Source organism: Manihot esculenta, chromosome 13, assembly GCF_001659605.2.
Source record: "Manihot esculenta cultivar AM560-2 chromosome 13, M.esculenta_v8, whole genome shotgun sequence".
Classification (NCBI taxonomy): domain Eukaryota; kingdom Viridiplantae; phylum Streptophyta; class Magnoliopsida; order Malpighiales; family Euphorbiaceae; genus Manihot; species Manihot esculenta.
The window spans coordinates 29,854,129-29,879,312 of record NC_035173.2 but is presented as its reverse complement, the minus strand read 5'-3'; the positions used below and the strand labels follow the sequence as shown (position 1 = coordinate 29,879,312).

Here is a 25,184-nt window from a genome sequence, read left to right as displayed (position 1 = left end):
TTCACATCACGGATGGACATGACCACCAAAACTCCCTCTGTCTGTAACATATCATGGTGCCCGGTCCTCAAAGGAGCTCCTTAGGACTTTTGTAACATAATATAGTGCCCGGCCCTTCGAGCTCCTCAGGACTTCATTATTGCCCGGCCCTTCGGGCTCCTCAGGACTTCATTAACATAACATATCTAGGGCTATTGGGGTCGCCTTGGTCCATCCACATCAACAACAAATTATGCAATGCAACATCTTCGTGAAATCTAATGCAACATCCTAATACATATACATGGTATTCATGATGCATGAACATGCTTAAAACATTTGAGTTAGTTCTACTCACCTCTGGCAGACGCTGGACTGACTCTGCAACAGCTAACTCTGCTGGCCTCCTCGGTCCCTCGGGTCCGATCCTACACAGGTGGACTCGAATGAGGTGCCAAACACACTCTAAACAACTCATAAACAACTCCTCAAAAACCTCCTAGAACATCCTCAAAACATGCATAGAAAACAACCAAGAATGGGCTGGACAGGGCACTTTCGGCAGCACTTTCGGCGGCCGAATGTCCCTTCCAGAGCCGAAAGCCATGCAGGTTCGGGGGCACTTTCGGCGGCCGAAAGTCCTTCTAGAGCCGAAAGTCTGGCATCTTCGGCGGCAGGTTTGGCGGCCGAAGCCTCTCACAGATCCGAAAGTCCTGGCCTTCGGGGGCATGTTAGGCGGCCAAAGCTGCCTTTCATATAGGTTCGGCAGCCGAACACACCTTCGGCGGCCGAACCTGGTTCCCTCCGAACAGCAAGTCCGAATCCTACACAAGCAAAACTGACCTCTAAACCACCCAAAACCTCACATTCTCTCTCCCAAACATGCATACACACTCCCACATGCATAAAGGGGCATAAACTAACTTAAACCCCAACACAAACATCACATAAACATACATTGGGCATAAAACCCACATAAACCCTAACATGCATATCTACCCATACTCAAGCATTAAAACTTCCTTAAATTTACTTAAAACTTTATGAAACATAAAGGAAAGCAAGGATCTACACTTACCTCTTGAAGATCGAGGGTTGGTGCGATCCCTAACTTGGAGATGGGAGGAAATAAACTCTTTGGGTCTCCAAGCTCCCAAAACTTGATTTAAGCTTTAAAACTTCAAAACCCAAAAGGAAACTCGTAAAAATGTGAAGGATTTGAAGAAAGGACATGAAATCAACCAAAGGAGGACATGAACACACCTGAGCTCGAGAATGGGGAGAAAACTCGCCCATTTTCGATCTGAGGGCCCTTTTATAGGTGGCCAGTCAATCACCTTCAGCAGCCTAAGCTGTCTCCACAGCTCCACCACCTTCGGCAGCCTAACTTGCCTCCTAAACTATCCCATGTTCGGCGGCCGAACTTGAGGTTCGGCGGCCGAACCTGGGTCCTTCCTCCTTGGCCTATTCTTTTCAAAACTCCATTTCTATTCCATTTAAAACCATAAAATCATGTGAAAACATTTTAGAAACACATTTTACCCCTCTAGAAGACTCTGGCATCTTCAGAATTCCAGATTTCAACGGAGATTCCGCCGGAAGGTAGGGATTCCGATGCCGAAATCTAGCCGGGTATTACAGAACCCACATTGTATGCAAAAAGGCAAGGTAAAGACTCCTTTTTTATTTGTCTTTACGTTGATGATACGATTTACATGGGATCATCATTTTCACTGGTTGATGATTTTCGAAAGAGCATGAAGAAGAATTTTGAGATGTCAGATTTGTGGTTGTTGCATTTTTTTCTTGGCATTGAAGTAAAGCAAGATGAAAAATGAATTTTCATTTCCCAGAGGAAGTATGCAACTGATCTGCTTAAGAAGTTTTATATGTCTAATTGCAAAACAATAGCTACACCAATGAATTTAAATGAGAAATTGCATGTTGATGACGGAACTGAACCAACAGATGAAAGGTTGTTTAGAAGCTTGGTTGGTAGATTTATATATCTAACACATACAAGACCTGATATCGCATTCTCAGTTGGAGTTATCTCAAGATTCATGCATTTTCCTTCCAAACATCATTTTGGGGCTGCAAAGAGGATTCTGCGTTATGTAGCTGGAACGATTAATCTTGGCATATGGTATAGTTGTGACTCAAATTTAAAATTGATTGCATTTACTAACAGTGATTGGGCAGGATGCATAGAGGATAGAAAGAGTACTTCTGGGTATGTTTTCAGTCTTGGCTCAGGAGCTGTGTCTTGGAGCTCTAAGAAACAAGCCACCATAGCTCTATCATCTTCAGAAGCAGAGTATATGGCTGCTACTTCATCAGCATGCCAAGCAATTTGGTTAAGAAGGATCATGGAAGATCTTGGTCACAAGCAAGATGGAGCAATTGACATTTTTTGTGATAACCAAGCTACAATTGCAATGAGCAAGAATCCAATATACCATGAAAGAACGAAGCACATTGACATTCGAGCTCATTTTATCCGGGATCAGGTGGCAAATGGAACCACAAAATTGAGGTATTGCAGCACAAATGAGCAGGTGGCTGATATCTTGACAAAGGCACTTCCTAGAGAGAAGCATGAGCATCTGAGATTGTTGCTTGGGGTCTATGATTTTGCATCAAGGGAGAGTGTTGGAGACTGATGCCAAAATCTTATCTCATGACAGTTGTCACTGCACATTTTTCGTATTGCTGTTTGTTTATTTTCTTCTACATGATAGCTAGTTTCACAAAACTGCTAGGATGTTCCTATTTTCATGCAAGATGTGATTCTAATTTTCTGTTGTTATTTCCCATGTTGTAGTACGTGTACTACACGTTTTATCTCCTGTTAGCCTTATTTAAAAAGGCATTTTATATTAAATAAAAGTGCAGTGGAGTACAAACTCAAAAAGAAAGGTGCAGTATTGTTTCTTTTGTCATATTTTATACTCATAATTGATCTAATCCCAACAACCTATGCATGCATATAAGGTTACCCATCGCACTCATGTAAAGGATGATGAACCTTTAAACACCCCTCTGTTAGATAGGGTAGAGGACATGGGTGAGGACAAGAATGGTAATAGTGAGGACATGGACCCTGCCAACTTCGAGAGCGATTTTGAGGAGAAGCCATTTATAGATCCATACTTACGGGATTGAGGACTACATTCCTTTCAGGTTTGCTTTCCTTCTCTCTTTTCTTATCTATGTCTGTGTTTGTTTAGAACTGTCAAAGGGGTCGAAAGCCCCCTTTTCCTTAATGCTTTCAGGTTGCTTGTGGAGAAATATAAGCCGAAATTAGTTGTCCTTTTAGAACCACGGATCAGTGGCGACAAAGCTAACAAGTTTATTAGTAAAACTGGTTTTCTCCATTCACACAGAGTTGAAGCTTAGGGCTTCTCTAGTGGAATTTGGCTCCTCTGGAATAGATGTTGGGATATAAAAATTATCTTTAACAACAAGCAGTTTGTATACACAGCAGTTTACAAGAACTCTAAATTTCTTATGTTCTTCACAGCAGTGTATGGTAGTCCCGTTGCTCATATAAGAAAAATGCTTTGGAGTAATTTGCTTTCTCTCAGCTCTTTCATATAGGATTGTTGGTTGATAGTTGGTGATTTTAACTCCATCCTAAGTGCTGAGGAGAGAAGGGGTGGATCAACCAACAGAATATGGATATCTCGGGAATTTGCAAACTAGTTCCTTAATTCCCACCTTCTTGGCATGGGGTTCAAAGGTCCTACCTTCACCTGGCAAAGAGGAAATCTTCTGGAGAGGCTGGGCATAGCTATCTATAATGACCATTGGAGAACCAAGTACTCGGAAGCAAGTGTTTTTCATCTTCCGCGTGTTCATAGCGACCATAAGCTTCTCTTCATTAGCATTCAAAGCCTCCACTAGACTCCAAGTCTTGAGAAGCCCTTCAAATTCCAAGCTGTCTAGCTAACCCATAATGATTTTCACTCTTTTCTAGAAAATATCGGAACTCCGGTGACTTAGTCATGACGAGCCTTAAGGCCTTGAAAGCTAAGCTGAAAGATTGGAATATGAGAGTGTTTGGGAATGTTCTTCGGCAAAAAGGCTCCTTCTGGCACGCCCGCATAGAAGGCATACAGCGAAAATAAGAAATTCTCTTTTCCAAATACTTATATAAGCTTGAGTTGGAGCTTTGTAAGGACCTAGATACCATAATGCTCAGAGAAGAGATCATCTAGTACCAAAAATATAGAGCAGAGTGGATTCAATGGGGTGATAGAAACACAACTTATTTCCACGCAAAACTTTGTCCAGAAGGAAAAAGAATCGTATTGAGTTGCTGCAAAATGACCAAGGAAATTGGATTGAGGATCAAGATAGCTTTGCAGACTTTCTTGTAACTTTTTATGCTCTCTTTTCTAGTCGAATGATGCCTGGATCACTCCTTATAATATCACAGGTATGTTTCCATAGCCTTTCCCGAATATTATGCTTGACCTTGTTTTGAATGTAGGAATGGAGGAGGTCAAGAAGGCCTTGTTTGAAATGAAGCCTTGGAAAGCTCCTGGACTTGACAGTTTTCATGTAGGTTTCATTCAAAACAAGTGGTCCCTGGTTGGTAGAGATATTTGCGTGGATGTGAACAATGTTTTGCAAGGAGGAGATCTTTGTGGTGATGTTAACAACACCCTGATATCTCTTATTCCAAAAGTTCCTTTGCCTAATACTCTAAACAGTTTAGACCCATTACTTTGTATTCTGTAATATATAAAATTGTTACTAAGATCATCGTCAATAGACTTAAACCTTTGCTCCCTTCGTTGGTTGGACCTAATCAAACCAGTTTTGTTCCTGGGAGAAAAATCACGGACTACATCATTGTTGCTCAAGAGGTCATTCATACCATGCATCAAAAAAAGGAACAAAAGGTTTTATAGCACTAAAAGTGGACCTAGATAAAGCTTATGACAGAATCAGTTGGACTTTTCTGGAACTCTTATAGAAGCAGGGCTACCTTCCCATTTTGTTTGCCTTGTTATGAAATGTGCATCACTATTTCGATGCAGGTCATTTGGAATGGTACCCGCTGAGAAATTCCATCCTACTAGAGGTCTAAGATAGGACAATCCCTTATCTCCATATTTATTCGTCCTTTGTATGGAAAGGCTGGCCCATGGCATTACTGATTCTGTTCACAAAGGCTTATGGAAGCCCATTTTCCTTGGTAAGGACAACCCTCCCATCTCTCATTTATTTTTTGTTGATGACCTTATTCTCTTTGTAGAAGTCTCTACCTTATAGGCAGATACTATTCTTCCAGTGTTAGAGGACTTCTGCTTTAGCTTGGGTCAGAAAATAAATAGGGACAAAACTCGAGCTTTCTTTGATAATATGCACATTTTTTACTTTTAATATTTTAAAACACTTAGATATTGAGTTTGATTTTATTTAAAACAGGTTAATTCGTTTGAATTTTGATATCTTGGTAGGATTAATAAGGATTGGAGAATAACAAGAAAAAGTCCAATTTGGACTTTGTATTCTGAATTCAAAAGAATCATGGGCGTAACCAAATTTATAAAATGATAAGTGGCAGAGTCATACTTGAACTCTAACTTCCAGACGAACTGTGTTATGAACATAACATACTTGACAGTTTCAAATCCGAGAAACAAACAGATAACTCTCGTCTGCCAAGATGTACTCAATTTTGATTTTAGCTACTTGTATTTAGATTAAATTAGGACTCTTAACACTATAAAAAGAGGATATTCTGATATATCTCATCTCTCATCTCTCAGCTTTCATTCTTAATTAGTTTAGGAGGCTGAAAACACTCTTCTCATTGTGGTGTTTCAGCCATAAATATGTGTGGCTAAGTTTTTTCTTTCAGTTAAAAGATAATTAAAGTTTTAGTTCAATTGGTTGTGAGATTTATGTAATACTATTGTTTCTTTAATTGTTTTTGAAACTTATATTGTTTCTGTAACTAGTGTTTATTATTATTCTATTGATTATTGCAATAAAGACCCGTTGCACAGTTATTAGAATAATATATTGCTATTCAGATTGATTAAATCTGTAATTATTTAATTTAATATGAAACAAATGGTGAATTAGGTTGCGTAAGACCCTCCTAAGGAACAATATAATATAGCTTAAATGAATCGAGCGTCTCACGTTTATTAATTAGAATTAGGTCTTCTAAATCTTAATACTATAATTGGATTAAATTTTAGGAGCGTCTCTTATGGTTGTCTAAGAGTTAGAACCAGCTAATGAGCGTCTCTTAGCTAATTTAAAATCTAAGGAAGGATCGGATATCTGAAACATTTTCGATATCTATAACTGGTTTATTAATAATTAATTTTGGATTATTTTTATATTTGTGAGCAACCAATAAAACAGAAACTAAGATTATTCCTTTGACTGAATATTTTTCATCTTGATTCTTTCTCTTAAATTTAATTGCTTTTTTTTTTTTGAATTAGTTTTATTTATTTTCGCTTCTCTACATTCAAAACCTCTCCCATTTTATTTTATTTTATTTTATATCTTATTCATTCAATAGAATTAATTTACTTACAAGTCTCTGTGGGATCGATCCTGCTTACCATTATCATAAGTTTTATTCTAAACAGGAATTTATTTTTTGTGGTCTCGACACCCATCAAATTTTGGCACTGTTACCGGGGACTGGTTTAGATTTATTTATTAATTCTTTTGGATGACTTAGATTTACTTATAGGGATGTATTGTGGCAACGTGATGTATCCGAATTTAAGCTGTTATGGACCATCTTTTTCTTTTCTTGCATCACGACTTTCAAATTTGACCACTTTGATTCAAGGTATTGCTCTAAGAAACTTGCAACAGCAAGTAAATGTAATGAGTGAATTTTATATTCCTCCTCAAAGACAATATAATGCTTGCTTGAATACTTGAAATCAAAGATGGGGGAGATCATTCAAATTTCAACTATAGAACAATGCCTACCTATTTCCAAAATTCTCAACAACCTCAGCAACAACTAGCATCTTCATCAAATTCAGGTATATCGTTTGAGGATATTGTCAAAAGTTTAGCAATTAACACTAAAAAATTTCAGCAGGAATCAAGGGAAAAAATTCAAAATTTAAAAATCCAAATGAGCCAACTAGCTACGTCCTTAAGCAAATTGGAGTCTCAAGAGGGATTATCTTCCCAAATAATAGTCAACTCAAGGGAGAATGTAAGTACTGTTACATTAAGAAGTAAAAAAGAGTTGTTATAAAATCCTCGTGAGGTAAGTCGTGGGCACGGTGAAAGTGCAGACCTGAAGATTGATATTTCAGCATCTGAAACAAATAGTAGACCAACGCCAGTACCTGTTGAACTTGATACTTGGATAATCAAACCTCCTTTTCCAAAAAGGCTAGCTAAATTAAAAAAAGAGAAATAAGAGAAGGAGATCCTTGAGAGATTTCACAAAGTAGAGGTAAATATACAATTACTTGATGCAATTAAATAGGTACCTCGCTATGTGAAATTCTTAAAAGAATTATATACCAAAAAGAAGAAGCTAGTAGGTTAACAAAAGGTTTGTATGGATGAAAATATTTATGCTATATTCTAAACAAAGGTCCTACTGAATGCAAAGACCAATGTATGTTTTCTATTCCTATTAAAATTGACAATGATGGTGTGAAAAAAGCAATGTATGATTTAGGTATATTAATAAATATCATGCATTTGTCAGTTTTTCAATTTTTGAATATTGGTCCATTAAAAGAAACGGGTGTAGTGATTCAATTGGCTGACTGCTCTATTGTTTATCCTAATAGAGTATTAGAGAATATTTTAGTATAAGCAGATAATTTAATATTCCCTGTTAATTTTTACGTTGTTCCTATGGAGGATAATAAATTCTCAACTTCTAATATTTTGCTAGGAAGACCCTTTTTTATCTACTGCTAGAACAAAAATAAATATTTATTATAGTACTCTCACCATGGGGTTTGATAAGAAAGTCATTAAATTTAATGTTTATAATAATGTGAAACACGTTAGTAATATTTCTAATGTGTGTAGAGTGGATGCCAGTAAACCTTCAATTCAACAAGTGCTTAAATTGGAATATAGAGATGAGTTGAATACTAAATTTTGTGAGAATTTTAAAAAAATGTAGCTAAATGAATATGAAGAAAAATTTTGATTGTTTAAAAGAAGTGATATATGAATTAAAAGCAAACAAACTATTATACCATATTGCTTCTATTGAGGAATCACCTATTATCCATACTCAATTTTCACATTCTATTGTGTAGAGAATAAAAGTAGAACTGAAATCACTGCCCAGTCAACCACCTCCATTTGTAAATAAGAATCGCACTTTATACAGTTTGAATTTATCATTTCAACAAATATTTCGGAAGCCATTTTATAAAGGGTTCAAGATGGAACCAACTAAGGAGGTCACTTTTAGTGATACAATGCCAATTGTCTAATGGCCATGATATCCAAATAAAGTCTAGTTAAAACTATAAATTAGAATTATTTCTTCTCTTATTCCTCTAATTATTTTTTTCTTTTGTTACTTTGTTTTTTAATTCAATTTTTTTTTTCTTTGATAGCCTACATTTTACCTTTTTATTCTCTTAGAAAATAGGATACAGTAAAGTCAATGATGTATTTTGAGAGTGCTTAATTCACTTACGATACTCACAGAGATACGTTCATATTTTTTATTATGCCCATAACCAGACCCACGATACATACAAAGCTAGAATATTTTGTTCAAATTTTTATCTCTATTTTATTTATTTTATTTTAAAATCAAGTCTTCTTCTCCATTTATCTGATCTGATAGGTCTAAACTTTTATATTATACCCAAAATGATATATTTTAGTGCAGGAGTTAATAGAGACTTATTTTATTATTTATTCCTTTAATTTTATTCTTATTTTACTTTTACTTTTTACTCTTCATACTTATACAATCCTAATCATTTTATTTTTTCTTCTTACCACGTTGCAGCCGCACATCACATTCTCCATAGCTCCGGTCAATCATTCACTCTTCCTCCATTGACGATCGATGAGCGAAGATCTTCACCGGGCAAAATCTATCGTGTGATAGATCTCCACCATCAGCCATTGACAACCACGATGTGATACCACCAAATTGCGATTTAAATTCTATACCCAACCTATTGCGCAATGTCCACCATGCCCTACCTTAATGGATGATGATTTCTCTCTCTAAGTCTATATCGCAACTACAAGGATATGAAGATATAATATGTACAGGACTTTCAAGATGATTTCATTAAGTTTGTGCCTTTAGTTATGCCCACAGCTAAACCTACGACACTATAACTTATCAGCAGATCTTCTCCACCCACTAAGGAAGTACTTGAATAGCTATTGTCTATTATTTGAATGTGAATTTTAAGTGTGGGGGAGGAATATTTTTGATGGCTTGCTTTATACGAATTTATTCCACATTGAGGGCAATGTGACTTAAGTGTGGGGGAGAGTATGTCCATATACATGCTGCTCATATGTTTTTGTGTTCTTTAGTTTTAGTTTTATTTTCTTTTGTTTTAATTATTTTCTGTTCTGTTTGGTTTGTTTATTTTTTTTAGTTGAAAAAAAAAATAACTTGCAAAGTTAAATTAAATTATTTTAGGTAGCTAGCATAAATAGTATTCTTTTATCTTTTTATGCAAATCATGAGAGGATCCTAGCATTTTTCTTTATAAGTTGAAATGTGTAAACTTATATTTAAGTAAAATGATATTGCTTGATAAAAGACCAATAGTGCATTTTGAAACTCTACTTTAGCCTATTACAGTGAGTCTCAATACTATCTCAGAAAACTTAGGTTTCAGTTAATAATAGTTCAAAAAAATATTAATAATATTGAGTAGTTTACCAACATTGGCTGGTTCAAGTGATATGATATTTATTCCCCTTAAGCAAATGATATCAATTGTGGATGGAGAAAACTTAGTGATTGAGAGAATTATACCCCGTAGGGGCCATCAATAGTTTGAAACATCCCACTAATGATATGGTTTACTATCACCGATTGGTTTGGGTGGTTTGGGCCCATTCTCCTTAAGCAAGGGATGTCCTTTGCGAATGGAGAAAACCGGTATTGGGAGAGTATACCCTCATAGGAGCTAATAAAAATTTCGAACCAAAACTATAAAAATAAATATAAAAAAATAATAAATAAATAAATAAAAACTGGATTCTTGTGTTCCTTGGTGATAAATATAACTTTAAGAAACTTCCTTGGTTGGTTGGATATGTGTTTCTTTATGCACAAACTTAAAAATTTATTAAACTTAATTGCATGATCATACATTAAAAATGAGTTTGTTGTATTTCAGCTTTGAAGATTGTGTTGGTATTTCTTTTATGATTGGTACACATTGATGAGATTTTGTTGTGGCATGCTAGTTGCTTAAAGTAAATTAACTTAACTCTTTGAGCCATTGATTATGGGTAGCTTTTGTGAGTCTTTTCTAATTAATGAATACATACTTGAGGACAAGTCTGATTTAAGTGTGGGGAATGGATAATATGCACATTTTGTAGTTTAATATTGTAGAACACTTAGATATTGAGTTTGATTTTATTTAAAACAGAATGATTCGTTTGAATTTTGATATCTTAGTAGGATTAACAATGATTGGAGAATAACAAGAAAAAGCCCAATTTGGACTCTATATTCTGAACTCAAAAGAATCATGGGCGTAACTAAGTTCACAGAAGGATAAGAGGCAGAGTCATACTTGAACTCTAACTCCCAGACGAACTGTGTTATGGACTACATTATGGGCATAACATATTTGACGAAGAGTTCAGTTTCAAATCCGACAAACAAACAAATAACTCTCATCTACCAAGATGTACTCAGTTTTAATTTTAGCTACTTGTATTTAGGTTAAGTTAGGACTCTTAGCACTATAAAAAGAGGACATTTTAATATATCTCATCTCTCAACTCGCATTCTTAATTAGTTTAGGTGGCTGAAAATACTCTTCTCATTGTGGTGCTTCAGCCATGAACATGTGTAGCTAAGTTTATTCTTTCAGTTAAAGGATAATTAAGGTTTTAATTCAATTGATTGTGAGATTTATGTGATTCTATTATTTCTTTAATTGTTCTTAATATTTATATTATTTCTGTAACTTGTGTTTATTATTATTCTATTGACTATAGGAATAAGGGCCCGTTGCACAGTTATTAGAGAGCTGCCTGCTTGTGGAAAATCGTCCCACATCAGCTGATTACAGCAATTTCGAATTGTATATAATAGCTAGCACGAAACTACTAAATAACTTGAGTTAACCATTTTGGGCCAAGTAAAAAGTGGGTCCAAAAGTTATTTGGGCCAGTTTGGGCCGAGTTGTTTCAATTGGTATCAGAACCATCCTAGGTCAGACAAATTGTGCAGAGCTAGTGGACCTGCGAGGAAAGGGCTACCCATGTGAGATGAGGTGGAGCTGCCCGAAGTACTAGCGAACCACAAATTGATTAAATTCATAATTGTTTAGTTTAATCTAAAACAAGTGGTGAATTAGGATGCGTAACGCTCTCCTAAGGAATAATATAATCTAACTTAAATAAATCAAGCGTCTCGGGTTTGTTAGTTAGAATCAAATCCTTCTAAATCTTAATGTTGTAACTGGATTAAATTCTAGGAGCGTCTCCTATGGTTGTTCAAGAGTTAGAGCTAGTTAACGAGTGTCTCTTAACTAGTTTAAAATTTAAGGAAGGATTGAATATCTGCTAATTTAAAATTTAAGGAAGGATTGGACATTCGATATTTATAACTGGTTTATCAATAATTAATTTTGGATTATTTTTATATCTGTAATCAACCAATAAAACTGAAACTAAGATTATTCCGTTGACTGAATATTTCTCATCTTGATTCTTTCTCTTAAATATAATTATTTTTTTAATTAGTTTTATTTATTTTCACTTCTTTACATTTAAAACCTCTTCCATTTTATTTTATATCTTGTTCATTCAATAGAATTAATTTATTTACCGGTCTCTTTTGGATCGACTCTACTTGCCATTATCACAAGTTTTATTCTAAATATAAATTTATTTTTTGTGGTTAGACAGGAGGTCTATTAGCAGTAGATTGAGTGTTTTAGAAACAAATAACTTGGGAAAGTACCTTGGAGTTTCCCTCCTACGCTCTAGAGTCACTAGAAAGACATACCAATATATCATTGACAATATCAAGAAGAAGCTTACAGCATTGGGAATGCGCAAGCTTTCTTTAGCAAGCCGCATTACTCTTGCCCTGTCAGTCATTTCAGCCATTCCAACTTATGCCATGCAAACTTCAATTATGCCAAATTATATCTGTGAGGTAGTGGATAAGTTGTGTAGACAGTTCATTTGGGGAAGCTTAGAGGGGGTAAGGAAAGTTCCTCTAGTACCTTGGAAGCAAGTGATGAAGCCTAAAGAATATGGAGGTCTTGGGTTCAGAAGTGCTAAGTCTACTAATCAAGCTTATATGATGAAGATGGCCTGGGAGTTGCTTACAAATGAGCATGCTATGTGGGTGAAGATCCTCAAAGCAAAATACAAGTTTAAATGTGAGCGCCCGACTTTTTTACTGCATAAACCCAACTGCTCCAACCTATGGAAAGGAATCTGCTCTATTTGGAATGATGTCAGAAAAGGTATTGTTTGGTCTCTAAGTAATGGCAATTCTATCAGCTTTTGGTTGGATGCCTGGCTTCCAGATGGACAAATCCTTCCCCAGCAAATCACTCTGTCACTTAATGAGAGTCTGCTCACAAGAACGGTCTCCAGCTATATTTGTGAGAATGGACAATGGGACTGGGAGGTGTTAGGAGGTCACTTTCAGATGTCCACTTTGCTCAAAATTGCTAATGTCCCTGCACCAAGTTCCAGGGGAATCTCAGGACTTCCTTGTCTGGAAGCTGATAAGTGAAGGGAAGGCCACGCTCAGGTCTGCCCATCTTTTGTTATCCAACCTCAATGAAAATGATAAAGACACAGTTTGGAAGCTAATGTGAAAATGGAGTGGCCCTCAGTGGGTGAAAACCTTCTTGTGGCTGGTAAATCATGATAAAATCTTGACAAATGTTGAGCGCAGGAGGAGACACCTATACATTTCGTCTCTTTGTGAGTTGTGCAACCTGAAATATGAAGCTAGTTTACATGCTCTGAGAGACTGTCATGCCGCTGCATACGTGTGGAAAAGATTAATACCACCCGAAAGGATAAATGCGTTCTTCAATGAGAACTCCAGTAAGTGCTGGCTGCGATGGAACCTAGAACTTGTGATGAACACCCGTGCTGGAGTTTTCTAGCCTTTAATGTTTGGTCTGGTAGTTTGGAAATTATGGAATTGTCGGAATACTTATATTTTTACGAAGGAGAGTGTGGATATTAATACCCTCTTACATCTTGCTCTCACTGAAGCCAAGAAGACTCGACAAGCTCTAAACCAACGGAACGCAACCTGGCAAAAAATTTTGGAGAATGTCCTCAAGCTTAACACAAATACCACAGTCACAAGACAGAGACATTTAGCTTTTGGGGGAGGGATCTTTAGAGATTCGACAGGGGGATGGGTCAAAGGTTTTATCGTGTCTTTGGGTTACAAGAAGTTACTGGTGGAATGTGACAACCTCAATGTTGTTAACATGTTAATTAAAGGGTCAAGCTCAAGTGAATGATATCACTGCGTCTATGATCAACACCATCATAGCCTTAATGGACCGTGTGTTTACATTGGAGTTCAATCATGTCTTGCGTGAGGCAAACCGAGGGGCTGATTTTATGGCTGCTACTATCCAAGTTCAGTTGGAAATAGTTGATCGATCTCCGATCAGGCGCTAGTCACAACTGAAGCTGCTGGTACAATTAGTCTAGAATCAGATTAAGCGTATTTGGCTTTTCTCTCTCTTTACCAAAAAAACAAAAAATTTAAAAGCAGAGAATGAATTAAGCTAAAAAAAATACAATTATAGTGATTAAAAAAAAAAGACTAACACAATCATTAAACTAATCAAATACACAAAATTTATTATTATACTAAAATTTTATACATAAAAAGAAAAAAAAAATACAAAACTCTACTCTTAAATTCTATTAAACAAAAATTATTAAAATAAATTTAAAAATAAATAAAATAAAAAATAATCAAATAAAAATAAAAATAAAAATAAAACTTGAGGTAACTCTACAAAACACTTAATTTATAGTCTGTCTTCTTATTAAAAAGTGACTTTTATTCATAGTAAATATTAAATGATACTGAATATGAATCTTGATTTTTTATTTCCTCAAAATTGATAATATTATGAATAATTATGTATATAGAAAGAACCACACCTGATTTGAACTATAATAATTTATTTTTAATTGTTTAATTTTAATTTTAAAAATAAAATATATTAATAAATTTATATAAAGAGTTTTTAACGAGTTAACCTTTTTTTTTTTTTTTTTGAAAAATATTTTGATCCATAAAATAAAGCACCTTAATTATTCATTTTCTTCTCCTTACAAGAGCAGAGGCGCAAAAGTATCCTTATAGAGAGATCCTTGTGCGGAGCCCCAATGGCCGAAACTATCTACTTCGAAATTGGATGTGAATATTTAGACTTTTGAGTTTTGAGTCTTAAAAGAGGGAGAAATGCAGAGCACATACATATCCTGGGTTCCTGCAGTGTCTCCTCCACCTCTCAGCCTCTCTAATTCAAAGCCCAGGCTATCTACTGCTTCGCCAAATCAACCTCAAACCCAAAAAATCTCTCAGTATCGTTATTATAATAGTGATGGGGATATTGATAATCCTGCAGAGGTGAAGTTTACATTACCAGCCCATGTAAAATCCATAACAAGTACTTCAAACCCATTTGTGAAGCACTGTGTCAAGCTCCGTAAGAGCTCCTCTTATCGCCATTTCCATGGTTCAGCTATTGTTGTGGGTACTACACCTATCAGGTATTTTCGTATTCTTTCTGAAATTTTTGCATATTCACTTCCTGAACTGCAACATGGTTTTTTTTCTTTTAACGAAAAAAAAAAAACTTTGTTATTAGCAATTGAGTCACAGTGTGAATGCTTTGCTTTTCTTTCAAATTGTTTGATTGCAAATTTTGTGTGTCTGCCAATGAACCACTTGCTGAAACTCTCTAGAGATGTTAGGTTACGTGATATAGATTTGTGGGTATAATTTTTTTCCCTGTAAAACTTTTGACTGGACGAGTAGTTGATGATTTAGCTTGAGATACATCTCTGTTTCTCCTTCTCTTGGGCTTATCTGATAAACAAGCTCTATTCGAAGAAACTCTAAAATCTAGGGGATCTCCATTTTTTTTTTCTCCTAATCTTTGATTCTTGGTGGAATTCACGCTGCCTTGGTTATGTGATATGCAAGATAGATCAGTTGAACATGCCAAAGACGCATATTCCACAATTTGTGGTAAATATTTGTCCTAAAACCTTTTTGCAGTACCTGTCCAGTCATGCTTATAACAATTCATAGTATCATAAACTTGCTCAGAAACAATTCTGAATCGAACAATGTCCTGCGTGTTGAACTATTGATTTTTCATGTCTCAAATTGGATTTCTTTCCTTAAAAGCTTGAGGGGACAGCATTTTCTGGAGTTTAGGAGGTTCAAATTTCAATCTTTGCATTAGCAATTATTCAGTTGAAGTTGTTCATCTTATGTATTTTACTCGTCTGCATCTTGGTTCAACTTTAGCCTCGTGCCTATCAATATTACTTTTGGCTTGTAAAGTGCTTATGAGACATGTACTCGCACAGGGAGATATACGACTTTCAGAAGTCATCAGAAGAGAGGACTGTTGAGATGGAGTGTCTAATTCTTCTTGATAAAGCTAAGATCCCTGAAGGATTTGATGATTCCTCTACTCGTACTTTGCGTGTGAGCGCTTTGGTGATGAAAAGACTTTCACAGTTGCAATCTACTGAATCTACTGAAGCAATTGCCCTGATGAGATTTCCTACCAGCTACTTTGTTGTAGGTAATCATCAAAAAGATGCAGATTGTCGGAAATGGTTCCCAGCTCCACATCGAATTCTAGTCCTTGAGGGGATTCAGGTTATTCTAACTCATCTGAAACTCCTCTTTCTGTTGCACAGATGTTTCTTTCTCTTCTTCCATTGAGTATAGTCCTACAAGTACAAGGAAAAATATACATTAAACAAGAAAAGAAGAGAGCAAGAAAGAGCATAAGCAATTTGAACATGTGTGATTATCTAACAATTGTACTAAAGTCCAGTTTACGTAGCCAAGTCCTGATAGAATGTAAGAGTGAACATAATAAACAGTGAAGTTATATGGTCATTGCTTGACATAACAATAGAAGTATTGGGCTTGCTACCTCAGGGGGCAAATTCAAATCTTCATGCAAAAAAAGTTTCTTTGTTCTTTTTCTTTTTTTTTTTTTCTTTGGGGGGGGGGGGGGGTGGAATGTCTATATCCAGAGTTTTTCTCTAGAAAAGCCCACTAAAGGGTAAGAAACCAAAACAAGAGGCTACTTTCCTTTCTGTTATCTTCCTTTTTTCTCCACAAAAACTTGAAACTCAATTTTCTAATTGTACTTTTTGTCATTTTGCAAACAATGAGCCCATTTTTAAAAAAGCTCATCTAGTGAATATAAAGCACGAGAGTATGTTGATCATAGCCACTCCTTGTGCAGAGGAACTGTAATTATTTAAAGTTCCTTGCATATTAGTTAATTACTCCTCCTGCTGCCTCACAAAATATATTCATTTGGTGATTGAGTTGCAGAATTTTATGATTGCATCTGCTGGAAATGATTTAAGGAATTGCCTGAACATAAATATCACTAACTTGTGAGTTCTGTTCCTTGTAGGATCCAGGTAACCTAGGAACATTAGTCAGATCGGCTGTGGCATTTAGATGGGTAAGCAACAACATCAAAAGCTCATGTTTTCCCCTTCTACTTTTAAGCTGTTTTGCTGATTGTTTGGCGCATTCTATCCTGACAAAGCTTTCTTTTTCGTTTTACCCACTTTATAAGTTTAATCCACAAAAGTTGTAGCTCTTTTTGTGCTATTAAGGATTAAGCTTAGATCAATGTTCCCAATGAGGGTTACAACTTGCATTCATCCTGATTGGCTTGATACTCCGGTGCTCAACTGAAATAAGACTTGATCATAATCAAGTTGTACATGTACAGATTGCTGTATTCTTACTTTGCTATAATTATTTTAATTTAAGATGTATGGATTCATATAATTTTTTATAATTCTTCGGTTGAATATATTTATTTCATACAAATGTATCCACTGCAATTATACCCTCAATTAAATTTTCCTCTGAATGTTTATTACATCAAATGCATTGCTTAGGTTGAGATTCTAGTTGAGTAGTTACTTTCCATCTGTAACTTTATAACAGAAGATTTGATACCATAGCTAATATGAACAGGGTGGCATTTTCCTTCTTCCTGGCTGTTGTGATCCATTCAACGACAAAGCGCTCAAAGCGAGTCGAGGAGCCTCCTTTCAGGTCCCTATAGTTGCAGGCAGTTGGCAAAATCTTGAAGCTCTCAAAAATGAATTCCAAATGAAATTGCTTGCTGGCCACCCAGCAAGTAATGATGAACTGAAGCCAGTATCGCAATTATCTCAAGGGCTTGCAGATTCTTTAGCTGATGTTCCATTATGCTTGGTTTTGGGCAGTGAAGGACGTGGCCTTTCAGTGCAATCTCTGCAAGAATGCGAGCTTGTAAGCATACCCATGGCAAGAAACTATGAGTCTCTTAATGTTGCTGTTGCGGGTGGCATTTTCTTGTACATGCTTCAGCCTCAAAACCAGAGAATTTTTTAACCCGAGCTTGAAATCAAACATCTTACGAGAATTCAATTCAATTTATTTCATTGCTATCAATTTTCTTGTTTGAAATAAAAGAATTCGTATTTTTTTAATTTATAAAATTTTTATTTTTAAAAAAAATAAAATTATGCATAATTTTGTTAAAATTTATTTGAATTATTTTTTTCAATAAAATGATTCATACAAAATTGGGAAAAGGCTTTTTGTTTGTTTTCAAATAGCTTGCTTAGATAGTTAAGAGAGCAGCAGACCAACAGCTTGCATGGCAGGTTTCAAAGACTTGTTGACATCTAATCTATGTAAGATTTTGGTGTCTTGGCTGTCGTGAAATTCTTCTTCTAGTTGATGCTGTCCTACGTCCTGAGAGTTTAAATCGGGTTTTTTGTTTCTTTTAGCCGAAACCCTAAATCAAGATTTTCGATCCCTTGAGATCAAAACCAAGGACCGAAACCTTGGAGTCTTGGTCCCTTGAAGAAGGGCTTCAGTCTTTGAGGCCAAAATCTTGGGGTCTCGTTCTCTTGTAGACCGAAATCATCGAAACCTCGATCCTTGAAATGGAAAATATGGATGGATACTACCCGTCTTTTATTAATTCCGGATTTTGGGCATTTTAATATTGAATTGGTACAGGATTGTATCATTTAGCTTTCACCAAATAATAATAGAAGCCTTTATAATTACTTGTATGAATATAGTTAAGTTAAAATAGGAAAACAACAAATAAAAATAAGAAACTCGATTTAGGAATTTTGACCACCTTTTATTTATTAATTTAATCTACATATCAAAAATTTGACCACCTCCTATTTATTAATTTAAATTAAAAAAAACTCGATTAAATAACAGTTTTTTTAGTTAATTGAGTTTAAATTTAAATTTAAGATGCGACGTAACAACAGTCCAAAGAACTATGAGCTGTCATTATAAAATAAACCTATATAGCAAGAATTTAATAAGCTGATATGTGGTCTCATATGTGAAAAGAAAGATCTAAACAATATTACACCTGATTCTTTATTAAAACTCGCCCTCTTCTGAGCAGGACGAGACTTCACAGAAAGTTACTATTAGCAGACACAATTCAGCAGATCTCTGTTATACCTATAATTGCGGAATTTCTTATCCACTTATAATTGCGGAATTCCTTATCCACCTATAATCGCGGGATCCCTTATCCACCTAGCCGGTGTTAGTCGGATTTTCAGAAGATTTGATAATCAACTCCACTTTCTTACAGTATAAAAGCTGATGAACACAGAAATCAAGGTACGCATTCTTACACAACTATTCTTGAGTTCTAAACAATTCATTACATTCGCCCATTTACTAGTTTACTGACTTGAGCGTCTGGCTATTGTAGGCGCCAACCACCTCATACTTTCTTTATTGCAAATTGACCAATCAGAGCTAAGCTCCGGTTCAGCATCATCATTTGGTTCCATTGTCAGAATCTTCCATTGAATTCTCTCTGTTCATTTGGATTAAAATCAGTCTCTTATTCACTTTCTCCAAAAGAAAACTTTTTTCTCTTCCATTCTCTAAATGGTTGATATCTCACGAGCTGCTGTTAAGGCTACTGCCAACAAGAGCGCTATCATTTTCTCCACTCCTGGTAGTGGAAAAAACACACCTCAATAGTTAATGAGGCGGATCTAAACAATTTGAATAACGCGCAAATGCTCAAGTATATTAAAAGGCTGCAGGCCACTCTTGAGCAGTATAAAACTTAAGAGGAGGCCTCATTTATGGCTCCCAAGATAAGGGAGGAAGTCTCCATTGATACCCCCAAAGACTCGGACAGAAGCGATCCAAACACAGTCCAAAGGGAAGGCCAAGCTAGAGAAAGAGGAGTCGTTGGACGAGGCTCTAAAGGACATGGATTGGAAGTTGATACGGGCTGTGCAAAGGTACTAGAAGGAGCAGAAGGAAGACTATGGCCTGGACGATATCTCGCCCCTGTTAGAAGGGATCTTGGCAAAAACTTTTCCAACCAAGTTCAAACTGCCAAGTTTGGACAAATATGACGGAGCAACAGATCCTAGGAGTCACTTGGTGATCTTTAGAACAACAATGCAACTGCAAGACATTAACAATTTCGTGCTATACCAAATGTTTCCGTCCACACTCACAAGTTTAGCTAAAAATGGTACTAACATTTGATTCCAGGTTCTATTGAAAGCTTTAGTCAATTTGCCATGTTGTTTAAATCTAGGTTTATCATTTGCATACCCCCTAAAAAACTCTCCTCTGACTTGCAAAAGATCCACCAAGGAGAAGGTGAGTATTTAAGGAGTTTTATCTCACGTTTCAATGCTGAAGCCATACAGGTGAAAGAATTAAATTATAAAATAGCGTGCGAAGTATTAAAAAAAGGAATGCACAACATCAAATTCATGGACTCTAATCAAGAACTCTGCTGCTACTTATCATCAGCTAATAGACAAGACTCAAAAGTACATAAGGCTGGATGATGAAGTCTAGGCACTGCAAGAAGACAAGAGGACGAGTCAAAAGCAAACCCAAAAGCTGGAGAGGCGAAGGTATAAAGGAGACCTTAGGAACTACCCAGTGTTCTAAGGAAGGGATGACCGAAGTAAATATAAGAATTACACTCCATTGAATGACTCACGAACACATATCTTAATGTGGATTAGGAAAAATGATAAAGAGGTCAGATGGCCTCCCAAGCTCAACCTTGAGAAAGCTGGAAGGCGTGATAGGACTAAGTACTTTCATTTCCATGAAGACCACAGGCATACAATGGAGGAATACTGGTAGCTGAAAGATGAGATTGAGAGATTAATAAGGGACGACAGACTTTGAAAGTTTGCTAGAAAGAATAGAGAAGAAAGAAGGCCTGAACTCGAGGAACAACTCCTGAAACTACCCCTAACAATGAACTTGTAAGGGTTATACATGTTATTGCAGGAGGAACCAATGATGGCAAGGGAAAGAACAAACGTGTCGCTGAAGACATCTTGTTTGTTGAGCAAGAACCACGGGAAAAATAGGAGGTAAGGTTCGGATCTGAAGATAAGGCGATGGGATTTTTTCAAAATGACCTGCTAATCATTAATATCCAATTGAACAGGTATGAGGTGAGGCGAGTTTTGGTCAATACAAGTAGTTTTGTCAATCTCCTCACCCTAGATATCTTTAATAAGCTAGGCTTAGATAAAAATAACCTTAATAAGGTTTCCTTCTCGCTAGTGGGATTAGAAGATAAAATCGTGGCAGTATTAGGCACCATCAACCTCTCCCTTATGCTAGGTGATGAGAAGCACAGGCGGGAGCTGTATGCAGAGTTTGTGGTAGTGGACATCTCACTCGCCTACAATGTAATACTCGGTAGCACAGTCTTAAATTGTCACATGATAGTTATTAATATGGGTACTATGTGTTTTAAGTTACTAGCTCTAAGAGGATTAGCCATTATCTGAGGTAACTAGAAGTCAACACAAGAATGCTACAGACACTCCACAAAAAAGTCTCAAAAAGCGATGATGCACATCAACCTATTGGAAAAATCACTCCTATATAAAACTAGAACCAATAGACTCGGTGGAAGAAGTCCAATTAGGCATAGATAAAAAGGTATGATTCGAAACTGCATTAAATAGTGAAATAAAGAATTAATAAAATTACTAAAATGCAAAGTGACCACTTTTGCTTGGTTTTCAGAAGATATAACAAGTGTGTATCCGACTCTTATCACCCATAAATTGTCTATCGATGAGACAATAAAACCGGTACAACAAAAGAAAAGAAAGTTTTCACTGGAGAGACAACATGTGATTAAGGAGGAGGTTAATAAATTATTAAGTATAAGATTAATAAAAGAGATCCAGTATCCTACATGGCTCACCAATATAGTACTGGTTAAGAAGGCAAACGGGAAGTGGAGGATGTGCATGGATTTTATCGACTTAAACAAAGCATGTCCGAAGGATCACTATCCACTTCCATCCATCGACAAGTTAGTAGACTCTACCTTGGGTCATGTAGTAGTTTCCTTTCTTGATACTATTTCAGGTTACCACCAGATCATGATGGACGCTGAAGATGTAAAAAAAACTGCATTTATCACCGATGCAGGAGTCTTCTGTTACAAGGTAATGCCGTTTGGGCTAAAGAATACAGGTGTGACTACCAAAGGTTGGTGTCAAGGTATCTTTAAAGACATGGTGGAGTCAACAGTCGAGGCATACATGGATGATATAGTGGTAAAAATACGATCCTTAGAAGATCATCCAGACGATATCCAAAAGGTCTTTGACGTACTGAACAAGGCAGGTATGAAACGTAACCCTAAAAAATTCACCTTTGGGATAAAAGCTGAAAATTTTTTAGGGTACATAGTCTCAGAAAGAGGCATAGAGGCAAACCCAAAAAAAATTAATGCCATCCAAAATATGGAACTACCTAGAACCATAAATGATGTACAGAAGTTGAATAGGCGTATCACTGCTCTTGGCCGATTTATATCATGTTCGACTAAAAGATGTCTACCATTCTTTAAAGCCTCAAAAGACAAAAATATCTCTTTTATTATGCCCTCCACTTCATCAACTTGAGCCTTCAGCTTCGAGCACTCCTCTTGCATGAGACATTTGTCTGTCTCCTATGCCCGAAACTCTCGCTTTAGAGCCTTGTTACACTCCTTTGCCATGTATGAACAGAGGACACTCTCTATGGTAGAGTGAATTACGTTATTGTAGAGGTCATCCGTCTCGACCTCATTCAAGCGATGATGGTCCCTGGGCCTCAAGGCATTCTTGGCTGTGAGGACTAATAGTTAGGGTTCCTCGAGAACCAATGCCAAGTGTTGGATACTTCGGGGCCATGGGGATTTGACCCTAGCATTTTCAAATGTTGGCTCCACAAGGACAAGGACTGCAGAAGCGCCCCTAGTGGAAGACTCAGGCTAGGAGGCGGATGTTCCCTCAATTGCAGGCGTAAGAGGAGGGAGGAAGGATCACAATAGCCTCCTCTTTTCTGGAACATTTTTTAGAAGGACCGGACCTCCCAGTTGAAGCTTTTCCTCTAAGGCAGCACGCACTGCCTTGGTAAACTTATTTTTCTTTCTGGCCATGTCTGCACAAAATAAAAAGTGAGTAAATAAAATAATATCAAAAGTAAAAAAGGATAAAAATAAGAGTACCCTACTCAACAAATGAAGGTAAGGTCATAAGAGGCATCCTCTGAACGGGTGAGCGAGGAGCCTGCTCTATCCGGGAGTGGTTTTGCCAGGACAACATGGCGTTCCTCACCGCCATATTAATGTCCATCCTTTGAGTCGAATCCATCTTTTGGAGAAAGTTCAACCCCTCTTCCTTATCCCTTAATGGCTGGACCCCATCCTTCTTTAGCTCTATATATACGTTCCAGCTCATATAGAGAGGACCGAAACCCTCGAACACCCGGTGGTGGAGAATGAAAAATTTATTCTTCCAGCACTTCAAAGATGAAGAGATTCGGTCGAAAAGCATATGATGTTTCTTCCTGCTGAAAAAGTAGAACTCCTCATTCTTTCGTGTATCCAGCTGGTACAGTTGGAAGAAAAGCGTAACACTCGACTCTATATTATTGTTAAAACAGATGAACCGAAAAGCCATCTGAATCCTCTAGCTGTTTGGGTGCAGTTGGGTGATTGACAGCTTGTAAAACCGGAGGACTTCAATGAAAAATGGGTCCATGGAAAAGTGGAGACTCACCTTTAGTTATTCTTCATAGACCATAATGGTCTACTCCGCTGGGATCTCGTCATCAACATGAACGTGCAAAGGAGGAACATAAACTCGAAAGGCCTCTCGAGAAATCTGATAGTGGTCGTAGAGGCAGTCCACATCCTTCTCAGTTAGTATGGAAGGGATGTTATTTACCAAAATGTTTTCACTATCATGAATCACCCTCAGCAGGATAATGGGGCAGGAGCACGAATGAGGTTGCCAGAAGAGGAGTTTAAGGTACCAGAAGAAGAAGAAGAGGAGGAGGAAGATTTCCTATTCATTTTTTGTGAAAGAAAGCATGAATAGGAATTACCTTAGGAGAGTGTGGGAATGAATAAGATAAGTGGTTGAGACTTTTCTAAAGTGTAGAGATCAGTTGTGAGCAAAGATGAGAATTAGAGAAAAAGAAGAGTTTTTATATGATGATTTTGATGGTAGGTTTTGAATGTGGCTCGAGAAATAGGGTAATAATCATTTATGACTAGGAGTAGGCAAAGAGACGCGAGCATTGAAAGTCAATCTAGACATGCCACGTGCCCAAGATTGTGAAAACAACTGTAACATTCGAATTCGAAGAATCGAAGACCAGCAGAGGAACTCTGATACAACATAACAACCGCTCAAAGTAAGCAATGAGCTGTCATCATAAGTCAAAGGCATGTGGCAAGAGTCTAATAAACTGATATGTAGTCCCACTCGTGGAAAGAAAGATCTGAACACCGTTGCACACAGTTCTTCGTCAAGGCTCGCCCTTTCTTGAGCAGGACGAGATTTCATAGAAAGTTACCATTAGCAGAAACAATCCAGCAGATTTCAGTTATATCTATAATTGTGGGATCCCTTATTTACTACCCAATATTAGTCGGATTTTCAAGAAATATAATAACCAACTCCACCTTCTTACAGTATAAAAACTGATAAATATAGAGATTAAGATACATATTCTCATACAACTATTCTCAACTTTTAAACAATTCATTACATTCATCCATTTACCAGTTTACTGATTTGAACGTCGAAATAACTGCTGTAGACGCCAACCATGTCTTGCAGATTGACCACTTCATTTCAACCTATCACTAACTTAAATAAAAATTTTAAAAGTTAAAATTTTCAAAAAATATAAAAATAAAATTAGGATTAACCCAAATCAATAAAAGAGTACTAATTTTTTGTGCAAATGTTATCTTATGGGATTTAGATATATAAAACTATTGCTTTTTTTTTTTCCCTCTCATAAAACTATATTTATATTTTTACATAGTTTAAAAAAAATGTTAATATAATTGAAGTAGCAAAAATTTGTTGACGTGTTTCAAATACTTTTTTACTTGCATACTCGTTAAAAGTTATTAAATTATGAAAATAATTTCAAAAACCGTCTCTTTTTTATTGGATGTCAAATAAATTTTTTAATTTTTTAGTCAAATAAACCTACAATATTAAACTTAAGAATAAATATATCCTAATATATTAAAATATTAATTTTTAAAAATTTTTAAACCTCAATAATAATTTTATTATTTAAATTTTTTCGTTCACTAATAAGTGTAAGGATTAGTATTAAATTTAATATTTTTCAGGTTAAACAAATAAATAGATTATGT

The 25,184-nt window shown here is 36.2% G+C and overlaps 1 protein-coding gene across 1 annotated transcript; it reads left to right on the top strand.

Moving 5' to 3' along the window:
- The first annotated feature begins 14,505 nt into the window (after positions 1-14,505).
- On the top strand, positions 14,506-17,902 carry LOC110629437 (uncharacterized tRNA/rRNA methyltransferase slr1673). The gene is made up of 4 exons (XM_021776407.2): positions 14,506-14,958; positions 15,787-16,084; positions 16,863-16,913; positions 17,441-17,902. The coding sequence occupies exons 1-4, from the start codon at positions 14,648-14,650 to the stop codon at positions 17,840-17,842; spliced, it is 1,062 nt and encodes a 353-aa protein (XP_021632099.2). The 5' UTR covers positions 14,506-14,647; the 3' UTR covers positions 17,843-17,902.
- Positions 17,903-25,184: the final 7,282 nt, after the last annotated feature.